General features: G+C 44.7%; 1 protein-coding gene across 1 annotated transcript in view; it reads right to left on the bottom strand.

Moving 5' to 3' along the window:
* NR5A2 (nuclear receptor subfamily 5 group A member 2) overlaps nucleotides 1–8,493 on the bottom strand; it is a 97,082-nt gene extending 88,589 nt beyond the window's left edge. Inside the window, exon 1 of the mRNA XM_075710976.1 lies at nucleotides 8,430–8,493. Within this exon, the coding sequence (XP_075567091.1) occupies nucleotides 8,430–8,493 (64 nt within the window). The remainder of the gene's footprint in view (nucleotides 1–8,429) is intronic.
* Nucleotides 8,494–21,880: the final 13,387 nt, after the last annotated feature.

The following is a 21,880-nucleotide window of genomic DNA, read 5'->3' as shown; positions in this document are numbered from 1 at the left end:
GTCTCGCCCCTTGGGAAGTTGTTCCCGGGTGCATTAATTACAAACAACCCCTCTGGCAGGCGTCGCCGTGTAGCATCGCCCTGCGCTGAGCCCGGGCGGCTCAGCACTGGCGGCGGCCGCAGCGCAGCGGCGGCTCCGCTCGGCTCCCGCGGGCTCCCGCCGGGGAGGGGGGGGGGGTCGGGGCTGCGGGCCGGGGCTCTCCGCGGCGCGGCGGGGCCGCGGCCCGCCGGCCTTTGCGAGCCTGCAGCCGGAGCGCTTCAGCCTGCTGCTGGCCCGACGGGTGGCCAGAGGAACCCGGGGCGGCTCGCAGAGGAGCTGCGCCTCCCCGCAGCCCTTCCCGCAGGAGAAGCGCTGGCAGAGCACCGCTCCGGCGGCGTGTACAGCAGACCGCGGGAAGTTTAGTACGCATCGGCGGGACCTGGCTCCCGCAGCCCGCTGGGCTCCGTCGGGGGCAGAGCCGGTCCCTTCCCTCCCGCTCGCCGCCGGGTGGGTCACGCCGCCGGGCGACGCCCCGCCGGGGCGCTCCGTGCCGCCGCTCTCGTTGTTGCTGCTCCGGGCAAGGCGCCCGCGTTTTAGGCGAAAGCTGGGGAAAGGAAAACCCGCGTCCGGGCAGGGCAGGCGAAACCGGCCCGAGCGCAGCCGGGGCCAGGAGGGCTGCGGGCCCCGCGGGCAGCCCGCCCGGGGTGGCCGCTTGTCCCCGCCGGCGGCTGGCCCCGGCCGGGCCGGCTCTCCCCGGCCCGCACTCCCCGTCGGGCACGGCCCTAGCACCCGTCCCGGGCGCTCCGCTCCTACTCGGGGGCTTAATGTCATTCCGCCGGGGAAGGGTTTGGAGAGAGTTCAAACTGTACACGGCAAAGCCACTCCGCGAGCTATCGCTGTGGATGAAAATACTTCGGAGTGGTTATTACGCATCCACATTTCTCCGAGGTAACAGTTTAGGGCAGTGCATATCATGAATGATACCTGGTCCCTTGTGGCTACATTTAATTTAACATGGAGTTCTAGCTCTCACGATAGCCTTGAGCAACCTTAATTACCCTCTCTTCTAATCTCTTCTCCATTCCTTGCTAAGTTCTCCAAACTTTTTTTTGAAATGTGATTTCTCTCCCGAGTTTGCCTGCCTTGTTCTGACTTTGCCTGAAGGTCTTGATTGACGCGTGTAATTACAATTATAAAAAATGATGGCTCGGGGAGCCTCCAGCAGCCTTGATTAGTAGAAGGAGCAAGACCTGGAATATTTTATACTTCCCTATTTAAATGTATGTACATTTACATTTAAAAAACCCACTGTCTAATATTAAATAATCTGAAGCTTCTTCCATCTCTTTGTTTTCAAGGTAGAGGGTTCTGTGTGATGATATTTCAAGGCAAGCTCCAATTTCTCAGAGTTTCAGAGAGGCCACAGAAGCTGGGCAAATTTCAAAGCCTTTTTCCCTAAGCAGAGACATTTCCAACTTGGAGGGTCTGCTCTATGAGCAACAAACAGCACGCTCCCTTCTAGCTTTGTGTCGGAAAGTGTCCCGGAGAAGGTTTGATTTATCTTCCCAGCAAGCAAACTCTAGCAGGAGGGAACTTTTTTGGGGGAACGTTAAAGACAAACTTCGCAGAAGCAAATGGAAGAACTAAATAAGTGGAAGACTGAAACTTTTCTGCTGCGAAGTCTAAATCCAAAGCCGATCAAAAAGGCTTCGAGGGAAGTATTTAAGAAGGGGAGAAATACGCGTCCTGTCCCCCTTCCTCTCCCGCTGAGCATTCCCGTTTGCCGCCGGCCCAGAGCCGCTCTGAGCAATCGCTCACCGAAGCCGGTGGCTTCAGCCAGGCGCGGGGAGAGGGTGGCGGCCACGCAGCCTGTCCCGGCGCAGCGACACAGCCCCGGGCACGGGCTGGCACGGCCCCGGGCACAGGCTGGCACGGCCCCGGGCACGGAGCGGCGCGGCCCCGGGCACAGGCGGGCGCGGCCCCGGGAAATGCCCCGGAGAAGGCAGCGGGTGGCAGCGCGGCGGGCACTGGCCCCCTCTGCGGCTGGGAAAGTCTCTAACGCGAGTTTGCCGCTTCACCTCACACACCTCTCACGCCCAACTTTACGAGACTGTTTACACCAGAAAAATCCAATAGAGGCTCTGCTCTACTCTCCCCAACCACCCCCCGCTTCGCCTTTTCCCCCCATTTATTCTCTTTTTCTCTCTTCTCTTCTCTTCTCTTCTCTTCTCTTCTCTTCTCTTACTCTTCTCTTCTCTTCTCTTCTCTTCTCTTCTCTTCTCTTCTCTTCTCTTCTCTTCTCTTCTCTTCTCTTCTCTTCTCTTCTCTTCTCTTCTCTTCTCTTCTCTTCTCTTCTCTTCTCTTCTCTTCTCTTTCTTCTCTCTCTTCTCTTCTCTTCTTCTCCCCTCTCCTCTCTTCTCCTCTCCTCCTTCTGTCTCTCTTTTCCCTTTCACCCCACGTCTTACCCCCTCCGCTCCTTGTCATAAACAGATCACCCCTACAGTACGAAGGGGAGAGTACCTCGAAACCTTTCAAATCCCGTAGCCAGCGGGCTCCTCTCATCACTTTGCTGAGGAAATACTGCTTTTACTTCCTAGGGATTCATTTGAGCAGAGGCTGTTAGTGCCTCCAGCTCAGGCTTTAGAAAGTAAACTGTCCCCTCTAGAGAACTGGAGGGGGGGGGACCAAAAAACTACAAAAATATACTTTTTCCCCCCCTTTTTTCCCCCCTTTTGATCCACTTTCAGCAAAACAGAGTGGGTGCTTCAGGCTGAACTACTTTCTGTATAAAACGCACACCACAGAGGATCGCTTTGCAAAGCCTGTTGCCTTATTTCTGCTGCGAATCATTCACTGTTGCCTTGCGGAGGTGTCGATCCTCTCTGGTCCGAAATAGAGAACCATTTCCAAACAGTCAATTATTGACCGAGAAGCTATTTTTAAAGCCCGGCCAAGCTTTCTGCTGCACGCTGGAATGCGCTGCTGCCTTATAAACACCTGGCAGCAGCGTGATGCAGGAGACTCCGGAGTGGAGGAGTGCGCCGGGCCAAGCGGGTGGCAAAGCATCGCTGTGATTGCCTTTCTTTTATTGCTAAGTGAGTCATCAGTGAGGTGTCGTAACACTTCACCTCGTCCTGCCGCTGTCTCCTCCGGCCCGCCCGGGTCGGGGCGCCGGTCGCCGCGCTGCCCGGTGCCCATCGCCCCGGCTTCGGGGCGCGCTCCCTCCCGCGGGGCCGGGGGCAGGGGATGTTAGCCATTTCTCTCGGCAAGGCGGCTTGCCGAAGGAGATTTTGCTGAACACACTGGAAGGCGTGGAAGGGCGGGGGGGGAGGGGGGGCGAAAGCTGCGGCACCCCCGGGTGCCCTTGGGGAGGCGGCGAGCCCTGCCCAGAGTTTGCGGGAGGGGTTCCCTGGATTAACAGCGTCAGCGGCGAACCGCAGCCTTTTTCACACGGCAGCCTTTATCCATTAGGACAGCTAAAGAGCCAGTTGCTCAAGAAGGAACTCTGCCTTCCCCCCCCCCCCCCCGATAAATTAATGACCTCCGTAGGGAAAACGCCTTCCAGCCCCGCACTGCTCGGACCTGTTGCCGCTAAGGGCGCGACGGGCACACGTGCTCGCTCCCATCGCTCCTGCCTGCTGCAGGGGCGGCGGCTTCCCCCTCCCTAAACGGGAGGCGAGGAGGTGAATCCCAGGGCCCCTCTCCAGCTCCGGCCCGACAGAAGGAGCCGAGGGGCCCCCTCTCCCGCGCCGGCCCGCCCAGAAGCGGAGCCGCGGCGGGGGCAGGCCCGAAGGGGCACCGCGGACGGCCCCGGCGCTCCCCCGCGAACCCACCGCCCCTTTCCGACACTGATAATTTTACTTTTCTGACGAGGCTCTTTTGTTTCTGCCTGTGCTGCCCTTTTAGAGCCGAGTGTGGGACGTCTGGTTGCAAAAGCTAGAGCTTGGTCTGGAAATGTAGCTCCAAATATATTTGTATATAAAGCAAGGCTCCTGTCAGGGCTGAGCGCCGGTCTCTGTATCGTAAGAGATAATTGATTTCTATCCTGCACAGACAGGCTTAAAAATGAAATTTCTTTTGGTGAGGCAACTGACCTTGATCTGCTGGTGGAAAAAAAAAGATGTTTTAGGTCTGCTTCTTCCCCCCCCCCCCCCCCCCCCAATAATTATGTTTTGAAGCTTGGAAAACTTTATGTAAAAATAATTTAGTAGCTGATCTTTATAATGAAAAAAAGCGTAGGCTCATATATATCCCTCTCTACCTATCTCATATAAGATTTCTCCACACATAAGCATAGAATCATAAAACAAACCATGAGAAGATAAACTAGGCATAGTTTATACTGAGAAATTTTGATAAGGATTGTGTACGTATGCATGTCTGTTCATTGTATGTAAGAATGTATTAATACATATTAATATAAATTAATATATAAGGTTGCATGTAATATATCTAATGTACTTGTGTAATATGTGAGCGAACTCTAGACACTTTAATAATAATCTGGTATAAGAAGTTGTAACAGTCTTCCCCACACTGCAGGCAAACGCAACTCTTGCTGCAGATAATTCTTCCCTTTCACCCTATATGAAGACAAGTTTGAGAGCTGACCTTTAAATTACCCACACAGACGAGTGGCTGGAGGCATTTTGTCAGCGCTGGAGGTTTCCCTCTGGAGACCACAGGCGTCATCATTGTTACTTTGCCTCATGTATTTGGGTATTTAAAATCAGACTAACTGGAAAAAATCGGGTGCAAATGTTAATACTGTCCCTTCTGTAGATAGCTCATTTGCAGCATAACGACGGGAAAAGTATTTAATGGGAAGAAAATTGATAAAAGTAAAGGATAACAGCAAAAGTTCACTGCTATAAAAAAAATCACCTATGGCTCTTGTCTTGCAGTCCTCACACAGCCCAAACTGTTCACTCCTCTGGAAGCTTTGCCTGCATCATTGCTGGCCAAAATCCTAATCCAAACCTTTAAAGATAATATTTGCTGTCTTTGTTAATCATATGAAATTTCATTCTATATGCATTCTAATAATAATAATAACACAGAAAAACAAACCTTGCCAAACTCAAGAGCCCTAATTATAATACTGTAAACTGCCTGAGGACATACATTAAAATTAAGATGTTGGTAAGTATTTCACAAGCCAAAAAATTTCACTGTAAGGCACTAGAAGTAGATTATTTTTCCTCTTATATAACCATTTTTCAAGTTAATGAAACAGTTATTTCTGTTAAATAATCTTGGCTAATGCTTATAAAAATTTCATGGTGTCCCTGAGGACACTAAGACAAGAGGCTGATTAGAGGAAAAATAAAACTAGTCAAGTAGCTCTGTATTGCCCTGGAACCTTGTAGAAGAAAAAAAATCATGGCACTTCCACAAAAATTTTCGTAAGTCCATAGGATGTTCTTCATCTGGAAGATAGGACCTACTATTAAGATTTTGTGAATTCCAGCTGCCCCTGACTATATGACTGTGAGCCTAAAAGCAGGTGTCAACAGAGGGTAGTGCCCACTCACACTCCAGCTCCAGGCTGGTTGTGTTTGCCCTCCAAGGGACAGGTCCGCTGCTATTTAAATCGGTGGAGTCTGATTTGCATTCATGGGAGCTGGAGGAAGCCCTCCTCGCTGGGAGAAAGTCCTCCTCGCTGGGAGAAAGTGAAGTCATTCTTGCTGTGGCACGTCACTGACTTAGTCCGAAAACTAACTTATCGCCGGATGGGGGAATGCACCGGATGCGTGTCTGCAGAGCAGGTGCTCCCCAACAAGGGCACCTCAGCCTCCGTGGTGGGAAGCAGCAAGTGCCCCTGGCCTGAGGGGCTGGCAGGGTCGGGGCGGCGGAGGCCATGGCAGGCCCTCACAAGCCCACCCACTCTGCCTCCAGTTAGAGAGGAAGAAGTGAAGGAGGCGCTGGGAAGGACTGGACAAAAGTGAAAGTCCAGGGATGGGATTTACTCTTAAGAGCAGTTGGCCCTGCTGCTGATTGTACTTATACCCTGGGAGGACAGCTTTTCCTTCCAAAGAATTACTCTCCAAGTGCAAATAAGAACAGAATCCAGCTCCTTCCTATTTGGTTCCCCCCACCTCCAAGCAGAGGCCTGCAGGGTGGTGCCGGTTACATTTAACCCTTACAGTTACGCAGTGATCAGTTTACAATGCCGAGTTAGATGTGCTTTTCAGGGATGCCACCACGGGCTCTGACTGTGCAGTGTCACGCAAGGGCAGAATCTTCCCCCTGACCCAGAGCACACAGGATTTCAGAGAGTTTCACAGGATTTAGACCTGCTTTTTCCGGGCCATGCTTTGCGAATCTGTCCTGGTATGTCTGTGATACAATGCATGTATGAATGCATTTTGGAGGTGTGGTGACAACAGCACTTTGCTAACTTATGTCTCACACAAACCTGTTTCTCATATCCACATGATTTAGGGAACCCAGACCTGCCAGTCTTTTGAAAGCCATGAAAATGGCACTTAGTTGGTCTAAATATGACAGATAGGGGTGTCTTATTTTCCCTTCTCCTTGGTTTGTATCCTTTCACGCTGAGAAACCTTATCTGAGTGACCACTCTTCAGATACATGAGATGTATTATTATTTTACTATCCCATGAAGAAGGCTGAGGAGAGAGGACCAGAGGCTCCTCCAGCACCTTTCCCTCCTTGGCAGCCAAAAAGAAAAAAAGTCAGAGCGAGGCCCAAGAAAGCAAGGCCCAGCTAGGAGACTGGACCCTCCCTGCTTTTTCATGTGTTTCTGGGGACAGACCTGTGTGAAGGAGCACCCCACACCTCTAGAGAAGCACCAGAGAGTCTCTGGCTTTGACTTCTCTGTGGCTTTGCTGGGATGAGCCCTCCTGGCCAGGTGTGACCTGACTCTGGCCAGAGCCATGTCCAACAGCCTGGGACTACCCTGTGCAAGGCCTCCGACTGCTGCGGATGGGATACCCTGATGCCACTGCTGGAGGGTCCGCATGGCTCCCTCCAAGGAGAGGCATCAGGAGCCCACCCAGGAGTGGGGCTGGCACCAGGCACAGCAAGCCAGAAGGCAGGCAGTTGCAGGCCAGGTGGTGTGATCTCTGGGGCACTACTCCTTTACTTGCAGCCCAGCAAACCTTGCTGCGGTGTTGGGCACAGTTCTTGTGTGGGAGGTGTAGGGCTGGTGAAGAGGGTAAGAAGGGAGCTCCTGGGGGCCAGCTGTCTGGAACACAGCCAGGTCCGAGGTAGGAGCCATTCCTATGGGCACCCTTCCCTTCCCTGGGAGAAGCGGCAGCTCCTCCCAGGAGATCAAGATCAGGTTTCAGCTATGTTTGAGGCTATTTCCCACAGTTGTTGCTGTGACCTCCATCCCCATGTTCCAGAGCCTCCCTTGATGGCGAGGCGCCCGTATCACACCCAGCATCAGGGCAAGCGCCTCGCCTGCCATGTGATCACACACTTTGGGAGCAAGAGGAGGAGAGTGAGCTCTGGTTCCCACACGTGGGCCAAAGCTCCCTTCTTTCATCCTTGCCATAAACTGCTGTGCTGAGGCACAGCCTTGCAAAACCCTGCAGTGCTGCTGGGCTGGCTTGTGAGGAGCTCCACGAAGGAGGGGTTTCCCTTGGCAAGCCTTCTCCAGCCCCTCTCGGCCCCAGCATGAGTTGACAGGGCAGGGGATACTGTCGCCCTGCCAAAGGAAATGCACCTCGCTCCTGGTGTCTGGTGAGAGGCAGAATGACCCGAGATAGGACGTGCGAGGAGAAGGGCAGGGGGGTGGCAGGGATAGGCACCCACTGGGGCTCAGCCGCAGCCGCCGCAGCCCTGGCAGCCTGGGGCAGCTGGGTGTGCAATGCCCCTCGCACCTGCAAACCAGGGCAACCCATGCCTGCCGGCTTCCTCATGGGGAGTGGGTGCTGTTTCCATATACTACTGAAAGTATTCACTTCTTCACTGCTCTGAAGTCTTAACCGACTTTTATTATCCAGCCCACGCCCAGTGACTGATGATATATCTGCTTATTTAGCCATAACAAAGAATCGGCATTTGACATGTATATTACAGAAAAGACCTGAAAACATTTCCAAGGTTTTCTTCAACAAGACTAGTCAGGCCAGAAGCAATTTTAATCTAATTTTTGCAAATGTTTATACACACACGCACACACGTACACACACACACAATTTCACAGTTATTGGCAATTGTAATAGATAAACACACCATTAATTATCCAGTTATATATTTGATAATCACATTATCTCTGGAGAAAAGTGTTATTCACTGAATCTTCAGCTGTTTTCTTACATTTTTATATTGTATCATAAAGTTATTTTTTCACCTAAAATACACGTGCAAATTAATCAGTTTTGTTGCCTTGCCCAATTGTAATGTTTTTTTCAGTTTGGACAGCCGCAAGTCTAATACATTTATGCAGAGTCTTCAAAACAGTTAGAAAACTTACTTACCAACTGATGTAAGTCCATGTTTTATAGATTCCTGTATGATGGCTGTGTGGGAACCAGAAGACATTGTTAGGTGTAAATATACAGTACCCTTGGGTGCAAGGTGTACAGCATGGAGTACAGCCTGTAAACTTTTCTGGCCTTGAGACCCAGGCTATAATAACCTTCAGTGAAAGTCGGCGTGATGAACAACAACAAAAAAAAATTGTCCAAGAATTCAGAAAGTAACAAGCATGTCTTTGAGTGGACTCTGTACTTTTTCCAGCATTAGTGACCTGCTGTAAACCATGTATCCCATTTCATGATAGTCTCTAATCAGAAGAATTGGAACTTGTGATAGGTTTGGCACCGTCACGTGATTTTGTACAGCTTGATAAGAGGACCCTGTTATAAAGTGACAGCAAAAGAGATAAGAACTCTTGGCAGATAATGGCAGAGAAATGATTAACCTAGAGTGGAGAGGTGCTATGAAGCCCAGAGAGTGGAAGGTTGTAAAGTTGTGGGGTCATAAGATCATACTGAGTGGATGAAAAGCCATACCAACGTAAGTGTAATGACTATAAACTCAGACTTGTGACCTGTTTTCTTGATGTCATCACCTCTTTGCACAGTGGACAGCAAGCATGGTTGTTTTGGCTTCTGTAAACACTCTTGGGATGGCAAAACAAGCAAGCATTAATTCCTTAAAGGAGGCTTCTGAATGCGCTTGGGATTCTACACTCTGGCTAACAGCACCAGCAAACCTCTGGTGGTGGTTTGTCAGACAAAACCATTTTATTGCTCTAGTCCTCAGGCTGGAGACTAGCTCCAGGTTGTAGCCATTTAGTTGAAAGTGTACGCTATTTTCTCAGTAAAGAGCTTTACAGCATGGTTAAACGTTGGTATCCCAGGATTATGATACACAGACAGTATTGTGCTCACCTCGAAGGCTATGAGGTGCAATACCTATTCACAGCATGTCACATGGCTGTCAAGTGTTTTGCCGTAAATAGTTATTATAAAGGTGGGCAGCTGTGTAGATGACTGGGTGATTTTTCAGCTCAGCCGTGAATGGGTCAGGTTCTGCTTTCACACCCGCCAGAGGAAATGCAGGGGCACGCTGGCTCCCTGGGCGACACCGTGCTGCATTTACAGCAGCCTGAGCGCAGCGTGGCTTCTCCTCGCGCTGCAGTGCCACCGGCAGCCTTTGCAGCTGTAGCCCAATAGATTAAGTCTGCATACACTTTGTGAGATCAGACTCAAGCCTGAATAATCAGATGCTATTCGATATTTCAAGTCTCTTGAAAAATAGAGAGAAGTTATTCCACTGTGGGCTAGATCTGAAGCCTCTTGAAGTCAGCAGGAGATCTTTTTCTCTTGAAATTTGCAGAAGGCTGTAAAGCAGCATATGCTTTTTTATATACTTTGTCATGATAGTTAGACTTTGATGATAAAGTGGTAGACAGGTTAGTTCGTGTTCAAACTGAACTGCTTTCTAGGCTTCTCCCGGCCAGGATGAGAGCTAGAGAGCAGGTCTGAAAACGGGGTTGATGTGGCAAACTGTGCAGTGACTCGGGCCTTCCAGCCAGGAACCCTGAATTGTCACTTGGTCTGTGCAGTACTCTCCTCTAGAGCCCCTCGTAGTAAGGATGGCAGGCTGCAGAGGGAAGGTCGGATTTTCCAAATTCTTATTAAACAACTGCATGTGCATTTTGTATGCTTTATTTATGATGCTGGAGCGTACATAAATCAGACATTTGTTCACCCAGTTAACAAGTCACAATCATAAATACTCATTTTGTCTATGGTACATGCAGCAAGTAAAATCATATAGATTTGTGCACGAAAAACCTCCAGAAATCAGGTTTCTCTTCCTCTTTTTTATACTTGTAATTATACTTGTAAAGTGAGAAAACTGTACCAAGCTGCCTCACAGCAATGCTATGAATATTATTGGCTGGCAATGTGTATGAAATGCTTTAAAAGCAAAGCATGCTATGTGAGTGTATCTTCCTATTTATTTCAGGAAAAAAGTTAATTTACAAGTCTGGTTAAACAGATACTATGAGTGTTTTTTCAGGGTCACTGACGTTTTTTATCTGTTTAGACTGAGTGAAAGCTGGAAGCCAGCTTTTACAACAGATTTCATGCAAACCTAACGAATTTGGTTCTCTGTCTATTCTAAGTCATTTGGCCAACAAATAGATTTTCAATTCTATTCATAAAAAATGAAAACAATCATTTATTCCATCAGAAAAAGTACGTCTTTGGGGACTAGGGATAAAATAAGTGAGAAATGCTGCAAATGATACTGTGGTTAGAAACTTTCCACTGTGTCATCAGAGACATTGCTGGAGCACTGCTGGCCTGCATACAAGAGTCTCTATAAAAGAATCTGCTGTATGTGGGGGAGAGAGATATTAAATCATAGGAAATATAAAGAAACTTCATGCTTTTGGCTTCAAACGCTGTCATTCCTTTCCTTTTTTGCATCAGTATCAAATGTCAGGGTCACTGAAAAATGTTCTTTTTTTCCTTTCTGATACTTTGTCTCCATGGATAAAGGAATGTATGCCAGGTGCATAGGCAGACAGACTTTCTTTGCCTTTCTTTATACCTAGTCCAGTGGGGGAAAAGAAACTCATAGGGAAACTCCAGGACAATCTATATCAGCCTGTGATCTAGCAGCTCGATATGTTTAGCAGTGATATGTTTGGGCCCTGGCTGAAAAAAGTACATACAGGGGTGCGTAATGAGGCATACGAGTTGTACCACTGAAGCTAAGTACCTGAGCTTATGGCTGAATACTTTTCTTGATCAGGAATTTTGAACTGTAGCTTTTCACATGCAAGTCCCTGATAAAGTAGCCACTGACGTCACTGGGAGCAGCTCTTCCTAACTGTGGTTGAAGCATCATAAACTCATTTTGTATCTCGGTGTTTTTCACCCCCCTCCCGCCGCCTTTTTTTTCCCCCTCTTTTCATCCTGAGAGAGTGAGACAAGGCTTTTGAAAGGTAATTTTATTACTTCATCCATGCTTTTCTGTCTCAGGTCTTTCAGGAAGATAATTAATTAAAAAACTTTTTTTTTTTTTTTCCCCCCAGTTCTTGTATGATGAAATTGTCCCTTGTTTGTCCCTCAGACAAATGTCCCTCAAAGAAAGTGTACCTGATTTCAAAAGCTTGGCAAAAATCCCTCCTTTGACTCTTGCACATCAAATTATTTTGCAACCGTTTACCACAAAAATGGAGTCAGAAGGAGTTTCTCCTCTCGTGGGCATTTTCACAAATGACATTTCATTTGGGCACATAAGGATGTTAAGAAAAAAGCTCTGGAAATGAACTGACAAATGAACAGTGACCTTTTCAAAGAGTTTTAATCCCTGACTTGTATATGTTGGTGTAAGTTTAGTAAGGTCAGTCAGGATTTTGTAATTTTCCTGTAATGTTTTGGATGTTGCTCTTCTGAATCCAGTATGTTCCTTGTTGTCTTTCTATGCCATCTCAAAGTATTGTGGCCTTCATTATCGACACATCTCAGAAAGGTAAGTGTTCAGCACAGCACACATCAAATGAGGGACATGATCTTCGTTCTACTGAAAGTCCAGGGCAAACGTGGCATTGACCCTGGCATGGTGCCTACCAGGCATGAGCTGTCTGCTCCTGAGAGTAGTCCAGTTGCTTTCAGCTGGAGGTTTGCTTAGGTGGAAGGATAAATCTCCTTCCACCAAACTCTATTCTTTGATCTGGAAATCACTCTTTTAAAATTTTTCTTCATTTCAGTCATTCCAATATTCCTCCTGATCTATCACAGACATTTAAAATTCTTTCGGATGCTTCAGTGCATTTTCTCCACCTTCATGAATTTTATATTATTTTACGTGTGCAAAATCAAGACATTAAAAATACAGTTTTATGCCTTTTCCCCAGTAGTTCTGTAAAAGAAATTAAGAGAATCTGATATATCTGGTGATCTTCACCTTTTGGGTTTTTCAGTGAAGTAATTACAGTACTGAAATGTAAAGTTCTAATTTATTAAGTTATTTCCATCAGTTGATTCTCAATTCCTGTTTTCTCTTAAGGTATGACTGCACTATTAAATGTCTTGTTAGTTTTGTTTTCTCACATATAGATATTTTACATGTTATGTTTATGACCTCAGTAATAGAATACAATGGCATTAAAATACATTTCAACATATGCTACTCCTTACTCATGACTTTCAGCATATTTAAATGCAACTCTGGTGAGCAGAAGCATGGTAAGTTTTTTGTGTGTGTTCAAAATGTGAACTGTTTTCCCCAATTACATCAATCAGAATGTTTTAGTCTCTCATATGTTTCTGTTCTCTGTTTGGATGATCACAATTTAATAGAAACCATATTTGGAGATGAATAATGCATTGTAGGAATTATAAAATTGCTTCCTGTGACTTTTCCCTAATAATTACTTACAAAAATTTATTTCAGTGAATATTTCTGCTAATAAATTAATATCTAGAAAAGGAGGTAAATGCAGACATTTGTAAGTACTTTCTTAGGTTAAATGAGCAATCAGGAAATCTTCAGGACTGCTTAGGAGGAAAATTCAGTTCTGTGCAGAAGGAAGCATACAGCTGTGGATCACAGAAATCCTCTTTTGGCCTCAACTGAAGGAGTAGCATGAACTTTGCTGGGACACAGATTTAGTGCTAGCTCTCTGCACTGGAGAAACAAAACTTTTTATTGCTGTGAGAAGAACTATCTGGGCGAGTTTTATCTGCCTGTCTGTCTATCTATGTAAGCAGCTTCAATTTTAACTTCTTGCACACCTCCTTTTCTTCAATAATCTAACTTATTGGCATACAAAGAGAAATTATATTAATTAGTTACTCACGGAACCTTTTCAAAAGCTTATCTATGAGATATTTACTAGAAATAGGAGCAGAGTGTTTGACTTTGTGAGAAAAGAACAGATTTCTGTGAAACGGGCAGGGGGAAATTATTTCCACGTACGTAGCAGTAACAGGTGTTGTGAACACATCCATCATCTCACATAGCACTCAGGAGCAGAAAACAGTTTCTTCTTAGTGCACTATTAATAAAAAATCAGGAATATATTACTTTGGAAGGAGCAGAGGAGAAAGAGAGGAGAAAGAGTCTTAAAGTGGATCTCAAGTGAACTTAAACCCTTTTGAATTTGGTAGCTAAATTGTATGTTTTTTCAAGATACATATGTATGTGCAGGGATGACACAGTTACCACCCCACCACCACCACCCTGCCACCTCCCAGCCCCAAAACCCCCAGTACCTTAGCTTGAGAGAGGATGGAAATACCAAGTCTTACCTCAGGAGACTAAATCCTGAAAGACCCTGAGTGGTCTGATGTGTTTCTGACTAATTTCTACCCATGAAGGAAACTGCATGTGTGCTACGCAGCACACCGACTGGCTTTGCTTGAGACCATGGAGTAAGCGTGAGTTGAATGCTAATGGAAGGTGAAAGGCAGGCAAAAGGAAGCAGGTTAGAGTGGCGTTTCATGTCTAAGCAGAGGGGGTCTCCTTACTGAAACTCATTTATTGAACCAGGAATAGAAGGATGTCTGGAGGCTGATGAACTCAGCAATGCAGGCTCGATGGGCCACTTTCCAGCCAGAGGGAGGAGGAATCAAGACTTAGTGCTCAAACGATGGGTCAGATCTGGTGCAAAGGAGCGCTTCCACTTCTTTCTGTCTTCCCAATGAGCAAGTGCAGAATTTGTTCCAATTTCAAAGCTGACTTGCTTTGGGAAGGCCAGCAGACAGGGGAGAAAAGTGGGGTAAAGGCCATTCAGAAATAAGGATTTCTGATGATTTTTTTAATAACTGTGAGAAATGTAGCACCTGGCAGGAGAGATAAGTGGATTTTCCTAAGCTCTGTTATAGGCAGGTAAATATTGCTCTGGTTTATGGCACTAATAATTAAACAGAACACTAGCCTTTCTCTTGGCAATTTAAAATTTAAGGTAGTTGTTTTTTGGAGGCATACGCTGAAATCTGAACAACAGTAACTACTTTAGATGTAAGCTTCATAATAAAAACCCATATATATTCTGACAAATGGATATATTTCATAAGCATATATAGTACTAAAGAAACATAGTTTTTTTCATTGTCTTCCAGGTCATCTAGGCACCAGTCTTGGTAAATATTGCAGTTCTTAAAAAACAGAACAAGTATACTTAAGATCTGAGAAACACTTCATCCCTTCAAGAACATAGTCTCCCTAGTACAGTTACATGAATAATAGATTAATATAACATATTAATTAATATTTTTATATCTTTTTATACAATGTACCCACAGTTTGTTAGACAGTATACTTATTTTATTTTATATGCTTAGACCACAGTAAAAACTGCAGATGACCCTGGAATTAGGGTGCTTATATTTCTGGGGAGAGCAGTAGCACCTGGGATTTGTGAGGAGCCCTGACTTTCAGGGAGCAGCTTTAAATCAGACTGTTAATGCATCTGCAGTGGCATGCAAATCTTTAGCTCCTGTTCAGCCATTCTATTTGTATAGCATCTAGACCAAGGGCTGCTGGGTACTTCTGCCACACCAGGAAATATGAACAGACGTGCAGGTACCCTTATTAACTGTAAACTCACATTATACTCATCCTAAAAGTGTTACTCTTGGTTTCCTCTGGTCACCACTGCCCACCCTCCCATAAGATTGAAATGCTTTTCAGTGGTCCAGACAACAGTATGTACAATTAAGATGGAGACCTGATCATGACCTCTGGAAAATACTGTATTACAAATATATACATATATATACACAGTAAGAGATTTTTAATGGAGAAATAGTAGAAGGTTGATAAGATAAAAGAAGCTTTTGTCAGGGCCGCAAGGTCACTAACAGGCCTTAATGGCGCTGGGCAGCTTCACCTGGGCCCCCACTCACATGCTCCCCGCCCCCAGGGCCACTGGCTCATTTAAGCTCCAGCTGGGGACTCAGTCCCCTTCCCTGAGCAGTGCTGGATGGGGGTCTGCTCCTGAGTTATTCTTTGGATTCCCTGGCTTGACCTCAGACCTGGCTGATTTTATTGCTTTCACCCAATGACCACTGGAACATTGGTAGGTCTTGCTACTACTCTACTTGACCAGCTCCTGTGCTGTGGGATTGCATTCTGTTGGTAGTTGCCCTTAGTTCTCAGTTTGCCTTCTCTTACGGTGCAGCTGGCCCTTGCTGTTCCCTGACAGCTTTTGTAGGCACTTTCCTCATCTCTTCCTAAGAATGGGCAATGACTACTTCTATAATGATGCACAGGGACTTGCTGGGGGCTTGTGTGTGCTTTCCACTTAGAATGTGGAGGCTTTTCAAATAGCAGTCTTATCATCTTGGGATTCTCCCTATAAGACACATAGTTTTGGATTTTTTTCTTTTATAAAGGGGGAAGCAATTTTGCTCATATAGTTCACAATGAAAGGCAGCTAAGAAGAACATGCTCTTTCCCTTTGGGGGTGTCTGGATGGGGCACCACTGACTTTCACAAGATTTTGCTTCTGAAAAGCTTGTACTAGCTCCAAACTAGGTGGATGCTGTGTGGGTGCACAGCCCTTCTCAGCTGCTCCCTAGTGCCTTGAGAGAGCACAGAGTGCTTGTCCAGGTGAGAAATTAGGGGCAGGGCATGTGTAATGAGTGGCTCAAGCCTGTTTCTGAAAAATTACCCCTGTGCCTTGTGTTGCCATTACCTAGCAGCCATGCTTGATGCTCATGCATCAGTTGATGGGAGGTAATGACTCAACAATAACTATTGATTTTTCATTTCATATTAACACATGGAAAGTTCTGAATCTGATAGTGAGGGTAGGATGCCAGTGTAAACACCCCTATTTGGCTGTAAAAAAGTGTTGTCTCGCCTTCTCTGTATCCTGACCTTGTACCTCAAGAAGCTGTATAGAATTCTCTCATTAAGGCATCAGAGTTTCACAAACTATAAAATATACACAATTTTGTGATGTTTTTCAGTCTTGGAGCAAACATCCATTAAGCTTAAAATAAATACGTGTACTGGATCAATTATTTACCCAAAGCACACTGAGACAAATGACAAACACTGAATGACAGAAGACGGGTGGAATTTCTTTCTGACTGAAGATCAGTGTTCAGGCAAATGCAGAGAGACACTGACTTCAGTTGCTGGAGATTCTAACCAGCTCTATCATTTTCTTTATAAAAAGAAATCATGAACTAGAATCCTTTCCTAACTTATCCTGGTGAGAGCTGCTTTAGTGAAGTCACTGACACTGTAGTTGCCTAAAATGTTAGGAAGGGACAAATGCTGAGACTTTATTGTTTTGAAGTTTCAAAAGTTTGGAAAATGTTCTGTAATTTTGCAACAGACTCTAGGATTTTGGCAGGAAGTCAAGCATTTCTGTATCATTTCTCCTATAGTATCAGCAGACTTAAGAAACTAGCAGAATTCACGTGAAATTCTTGTAGCTTAAAATGTTTCTACACCATGAATAAAAGCACATTCTGTTATTTCAGACACAAACATTTTTATCTCTTGCTTCTTCATTCTGTTACTGTCTGATCATATTCCCCCTCCCTTTTGACTTTAGATCTCACTGTTCTCCCTTTGCCTGGTCCTACACTGTCGTCTGTTGTGGACAGCTTTCCTCTGGCTGCTGCTTCCCATATATGTCTGAAATCTTACCTTGGCACCTGCACTGAGAAACTCCTGAAATGCAGATGTTGAGGATGTTCCCAAGCTAGGCTCTTGTGCTGCTTGCAGTAATAGCACTGCCGCTGTTACTAGAAATTATTCCTTTATATAAAAAAAGGTACAGTAAATATTCTATATATACAACACTAAAATAGCAGGCAACACTAGTAGCCTGTGGCTGTACCCTTGCACTATAGTCTTTGGAAGAATAAGGCTTGCTTTTAACCTCTGAGCTTGTGCTTCACCTCCTTTGATAGTATTTGCCTCAATTGCAGCACGGCATTTTGGATCCCCATGGTTTTGTTCTGCTGGAAAGTTACGATCCATAATGTTGTTTCAGTTCCTAAGTTCCTCTGACTACACTGGATGCTGGGGGCTGTTGGGACCCCATTCCTGATCTGGTCAATGCTGAATCAGGTCTAACCCTGATCCCATTGCAAAAGATTGCTTGTTGAGGAAGGCATCAGCTCAGACAGCCATGTCAATGCATCTAACTGCTTCATATGAGGGAGGTAACTGTGTTGATAACATCAAAACTGAACACACATTTATCATATCTGGAAGGGGTCTGTTGGGCTGAGTTCTATACAATCTTTACGAGACGGTATCATATCTTATCTGTGAAGCATCTTCTATGCTTTGATTGCTATAAAAGCAACTATGATCCTGCTTCAGTATGTTACAGTTTGACCAACCTGCCGCAAAATCTAAGCATCCCAGAATTTCCACAGTTATGTTTTTGATTCTGGCAAACCATCTTTGAGATGAGCTGACTAGAAAATACCAGTTAAACAGGTTAAAATGAAATCTCCAAGAAACCTGAGCCTTCCATGTAAGACCTCTGTGTGCACAAGGGAACTCAGACCTGGCAGAGTTTCACAGGTTGGACCTGTAAGCCTGCAGCTTTCTGCTTATGGAAGATAAAAAGAACCATCCTTAAAGCAGGCAGACCAAAGTGGCTGGATAGTGAATGAGGTGATCCTCACTTTATCTTATTTGATTTCATTACCCACAATGTTGAAAGCTGTCTGCAACGTATGGTACTTTGTACTTCTCCTTAAGCCTCAATTGCTTTTATACCATTGTTCTGAGAAGCCATTTAGAGAATTTTGAATCACTGTGATGATATGATTCAGTCCTAGAGTCACTCCAAAGCACAAAAGGCCTATTGTCCTACCAGGTTACCTAAGTGTTGTAAAAGAGAGTTTGCTACTTGTAGTTCTTGGAATGGTTTATCATGTTTCAAGTGTGCCACACAGAAGGAGAATCCTTAGTAAAGCACACAACTTGGAGATGAAGCCTACTTGGTACCCTTCCCATGCAGTGTGAACATGCCTTTAGATAAGGCACTACTAATTCAGTCTACATTTCTTCACAGCAAGTGTCGTATTTCCAGGACCATCCACCTGCTTCGTAAGTGTGTACGCAGATTCACTAGTAAGGAACTAGGTTTCTTTAGATATATTAATGGTTTTATTATGGCCTAATGGCTTTCACAGAATTTTGCACCAATTTTACAAAGGTGTGATGTTAAATTAGCGTTGCATTATTGGCAGATGTGTTTCTATTGACATTTTAGTAGAAACACCTGATCTAGTTAAAGCTGTCCCTGCTCACTGCAGGGGGGTTGGGCTAGATGACCTCTAAAGGTCCCTTCCAACCCAAAGCATTCTATGATACCAAGTCAATTGTTTTCATCCCGGCTAACCCAATGGAAGTATATCCGAATGCTGATTTGTACTGATTTATCAGTGCTTACCAAGTGCTTTAGCAACATCAACAGCTTTAGTTATGTCCATCCTAAAACTGTGTTTAAACAGGACATTCATAATAACAGAATGCGAAATCCACTGAAATATAACACACATCTTTGTAATCAGAGCAATATTTTAGAGAGGCTGATAGAACTGGTTTGGCTGACTTACAGTTTCTGCTGGATTTATAAGTGTCTTGTTATTTCCCCATTTTAAATGTGACAAAGTGTTATTAGCTGAAATTCAGCAGGTATCTTAGGGTGAAATGGTGGTGGTGGGTGGGAGAAGACAAAACCCTTTCCTTCTTCCCTTAGAAATCTGAACATCAGCAGGGCACAACTCCACCTCGTGCTTCCTGGATGACTGGGCAGAGAGATCCCTTGAGTACCTAAGGAAGCAGCCTTACTCCCACCATGTCACTTGTGTTTTTACAGGCAATTACATCATGTTCTATGGACTCTTATATTTCTTATTCATAATTTTCTGTGGACATTTTTTTTGACTTTGTGTTACTTCATTTCTCCTTCTTTGTAGTTGTCAAATGAATTAAATCTTTATTGACGTTCAGGAAAAACAATAGTGTGAGGCAATGCTGTTTTCATTAATATAAGCAGTTTCTGTACAAAAAGGGTTCAGCCCTGTTAATAGGGAGGAACTATTCTGTAGTGGGGTTTCCTGTACATCTGTGCTAAAGTGGAGCACATCTCATCCTAGTGAAGGAAATGCAACATACGAAGCTATTAGAGACAACCTGTAATATGGAGTAGAAATAATGTCCAGATGAATGCATAAAAATCCCTTTATCATGCTGGTATCTGTGTTGAAGCAAACTATTTTATAATCCAAGCTGTTATGAGGAGCTGCCCTACCAGGACAAGTATAAAGAGAAGGCATGCACTGGAGTTAATCTGAAAAATGTCAAAAGTACATTTTTTAATTGTGTGACTTGATTTGTTTTGCTGGAAAACACCCCATATGAGGCATGCATAACAGTGTATAACATGCACAAGGTGGTTAGAATGTTTTTGGTGAGCTTTAAGCAGTGTTTAAAATCACAATTCCACAGGATGTTTTTAATCTCAAAAATATTAGTAGCATTACAGCTGAGATCTACTGTGTTTTAATGTCATGATACTGTCACATGTCCCTTCTCTGTCTACAGGACTGTGAAAGGTCAGTTAATCACTCTTCAGGTAGTGCGATTCAAAAGGGTTTTTTTAAAGTCAGTATTCAGCTATGCTGATTCACACTTGCTGAAGATGTAGTCCAAGGTTCATAAAGCACATTAAAATAAGAGATAACAGGTACCACAGAAATGCAAAATATTATATCAGGGAGATAAATGGAAAACTGTCTTCAGTTTTTACCAACGAAAAACTGCAAAAGTCTGAAAGAAAGTCTTAAGCACATTTTAACTTAATCTACAATGGCTTCAGTTTTTCTGGTATTGGTTTTGTATTTTGTTATAGATAGTAAAATATCCTACTTAATTCAACTTCATCCCTCTATCCCAGATTAACAGTAGTCAAACTGGTCCTCTGGAATTAGTTGCTAGATCTCGGCCATGAATACAGTTTTCTAATGAATAGACTGAGGCAACAGGATTTTAGAAGTATTTCAGTTTAAAAGGGAAAAACTGTTTGAAATGCTATTTGTACTTTCAAAATTCTTGGTCAGAAAAGCCAGCTTTATTGTGTTTGGTTTCGCTGGGGCGGGGGGGCGAACAGGCAGGCAGGAAGTGGGGGATGCACTTCACATCACAAACTTGATTGATGCTTCTACATAGAATCATGATACAAATAATTGCAAAGAGGAAGGTGTCTCAGTGACACATGCGATAGGCTCTGTCAGTCTTGAGGCCTGGCTATTATTTCTGCTTTTGCTCCAGCAGACTATCCGGGAATTTAGTTTGGGAACCTTGGCCAGGGAGCTTGGGAGCCAAATTGGGAATGATGTCTATTTGAACTGGCAGACAGTGAATGACTGGCACTGAGCATAAGTAATCCATGTTGTGAAGCTTTAAGGTGCCATTAGTTTTGAAAAAATACTTACTGTCAGTATTCTTGAAATACTAACTTTTTGAGGCATAGAGGTCTGTCCTTTTGAATATTCTTGAATAAAGCATAAGGTAATCACTCTTGTAGGCATTATGCATGTGCATCCCATGGCGAAAAATGTGTGTCCTTGGGCCTGGTGGGACAAATTCTTCCCTTGGTTACAGGAGAGAAAATGCAGAGTAGTCACAGCCATTGCTGATGTCTTCAATGATGCAAATGAGAGCTGAATTCATCCCACTGCCTATATCTGGTATTTTGCATAGAAATGCTCACTGTGCTGAAACATACCTTTGCAAGAATGTGTCTGTGTAGTTTACATTTCCAATTTTAATTTTTGAGCCATGCGTAAGAGACTCCAGGGAACAGTGTGTACTGTCAGCAGAAGTTATCTTTTTGATGAATCAGGCACATTGTTTGTACCCCTGCATTTGATAGACGTGTTGTAATAAGGTCCTGAACTGCTTACTGTGTCTTTATGTACCTTCTCTCTCAGCAGTTGTAACTATTGTGCTGCTTGACCTATATTAATGGTACTACAAACAACAAGTTTAACCATTAACTTGTGAGCCCTGTTTAAATGGATTTTGCCAAGAGATGAGAACTGAAGATTTAAGGAGGTAAAAATTAAAAAGGTGGCTACCCAGTGTGGAGTTTTTCAGCGCTTACTGGTCTGATGTGGCGGGTGGGAAGGAGTTCAAAGACCCAAGAATAAAACCTAACATCACATTATTATGGTCTGAACAACCAGTGCCATTCAAGGTATGGAAAAGCGTTATTGTAGATGTTTTGTTCATTAAATAATTTGTGCATTTTATCTGTTTGGTTATTCCAGTGAGGCTGGCTTGTTGTATTATCTATATCCACACATACTCTGTAGCAAGAACAAGCTGAGAGGGTTACACTGAAGGGGGCTAAATGTTGCCTGCTACTGCTGCCTGGGAAAAGAGAGGCTGGTTTTCAGTAACTTGTGAG

Source organism: Pelecanus crispus, chromosome 5 (assembly GCF_030463565.1).
Source record: "Pelecanus crispus isolate bPelCri1 chromosome 5, bPelCri1.pri, whole genome shotgun sequence".
NCBI lineage: Eukaryota > Metazoa > Chordata > Aves > Pelecaniformes > Pelecanidae > Pelecanus > Pelecanus crispus.
Note: the sequence above shows the minus strand (reverse complement) of the source record. Positions and strands in the feature narration are given on the sequence as shown.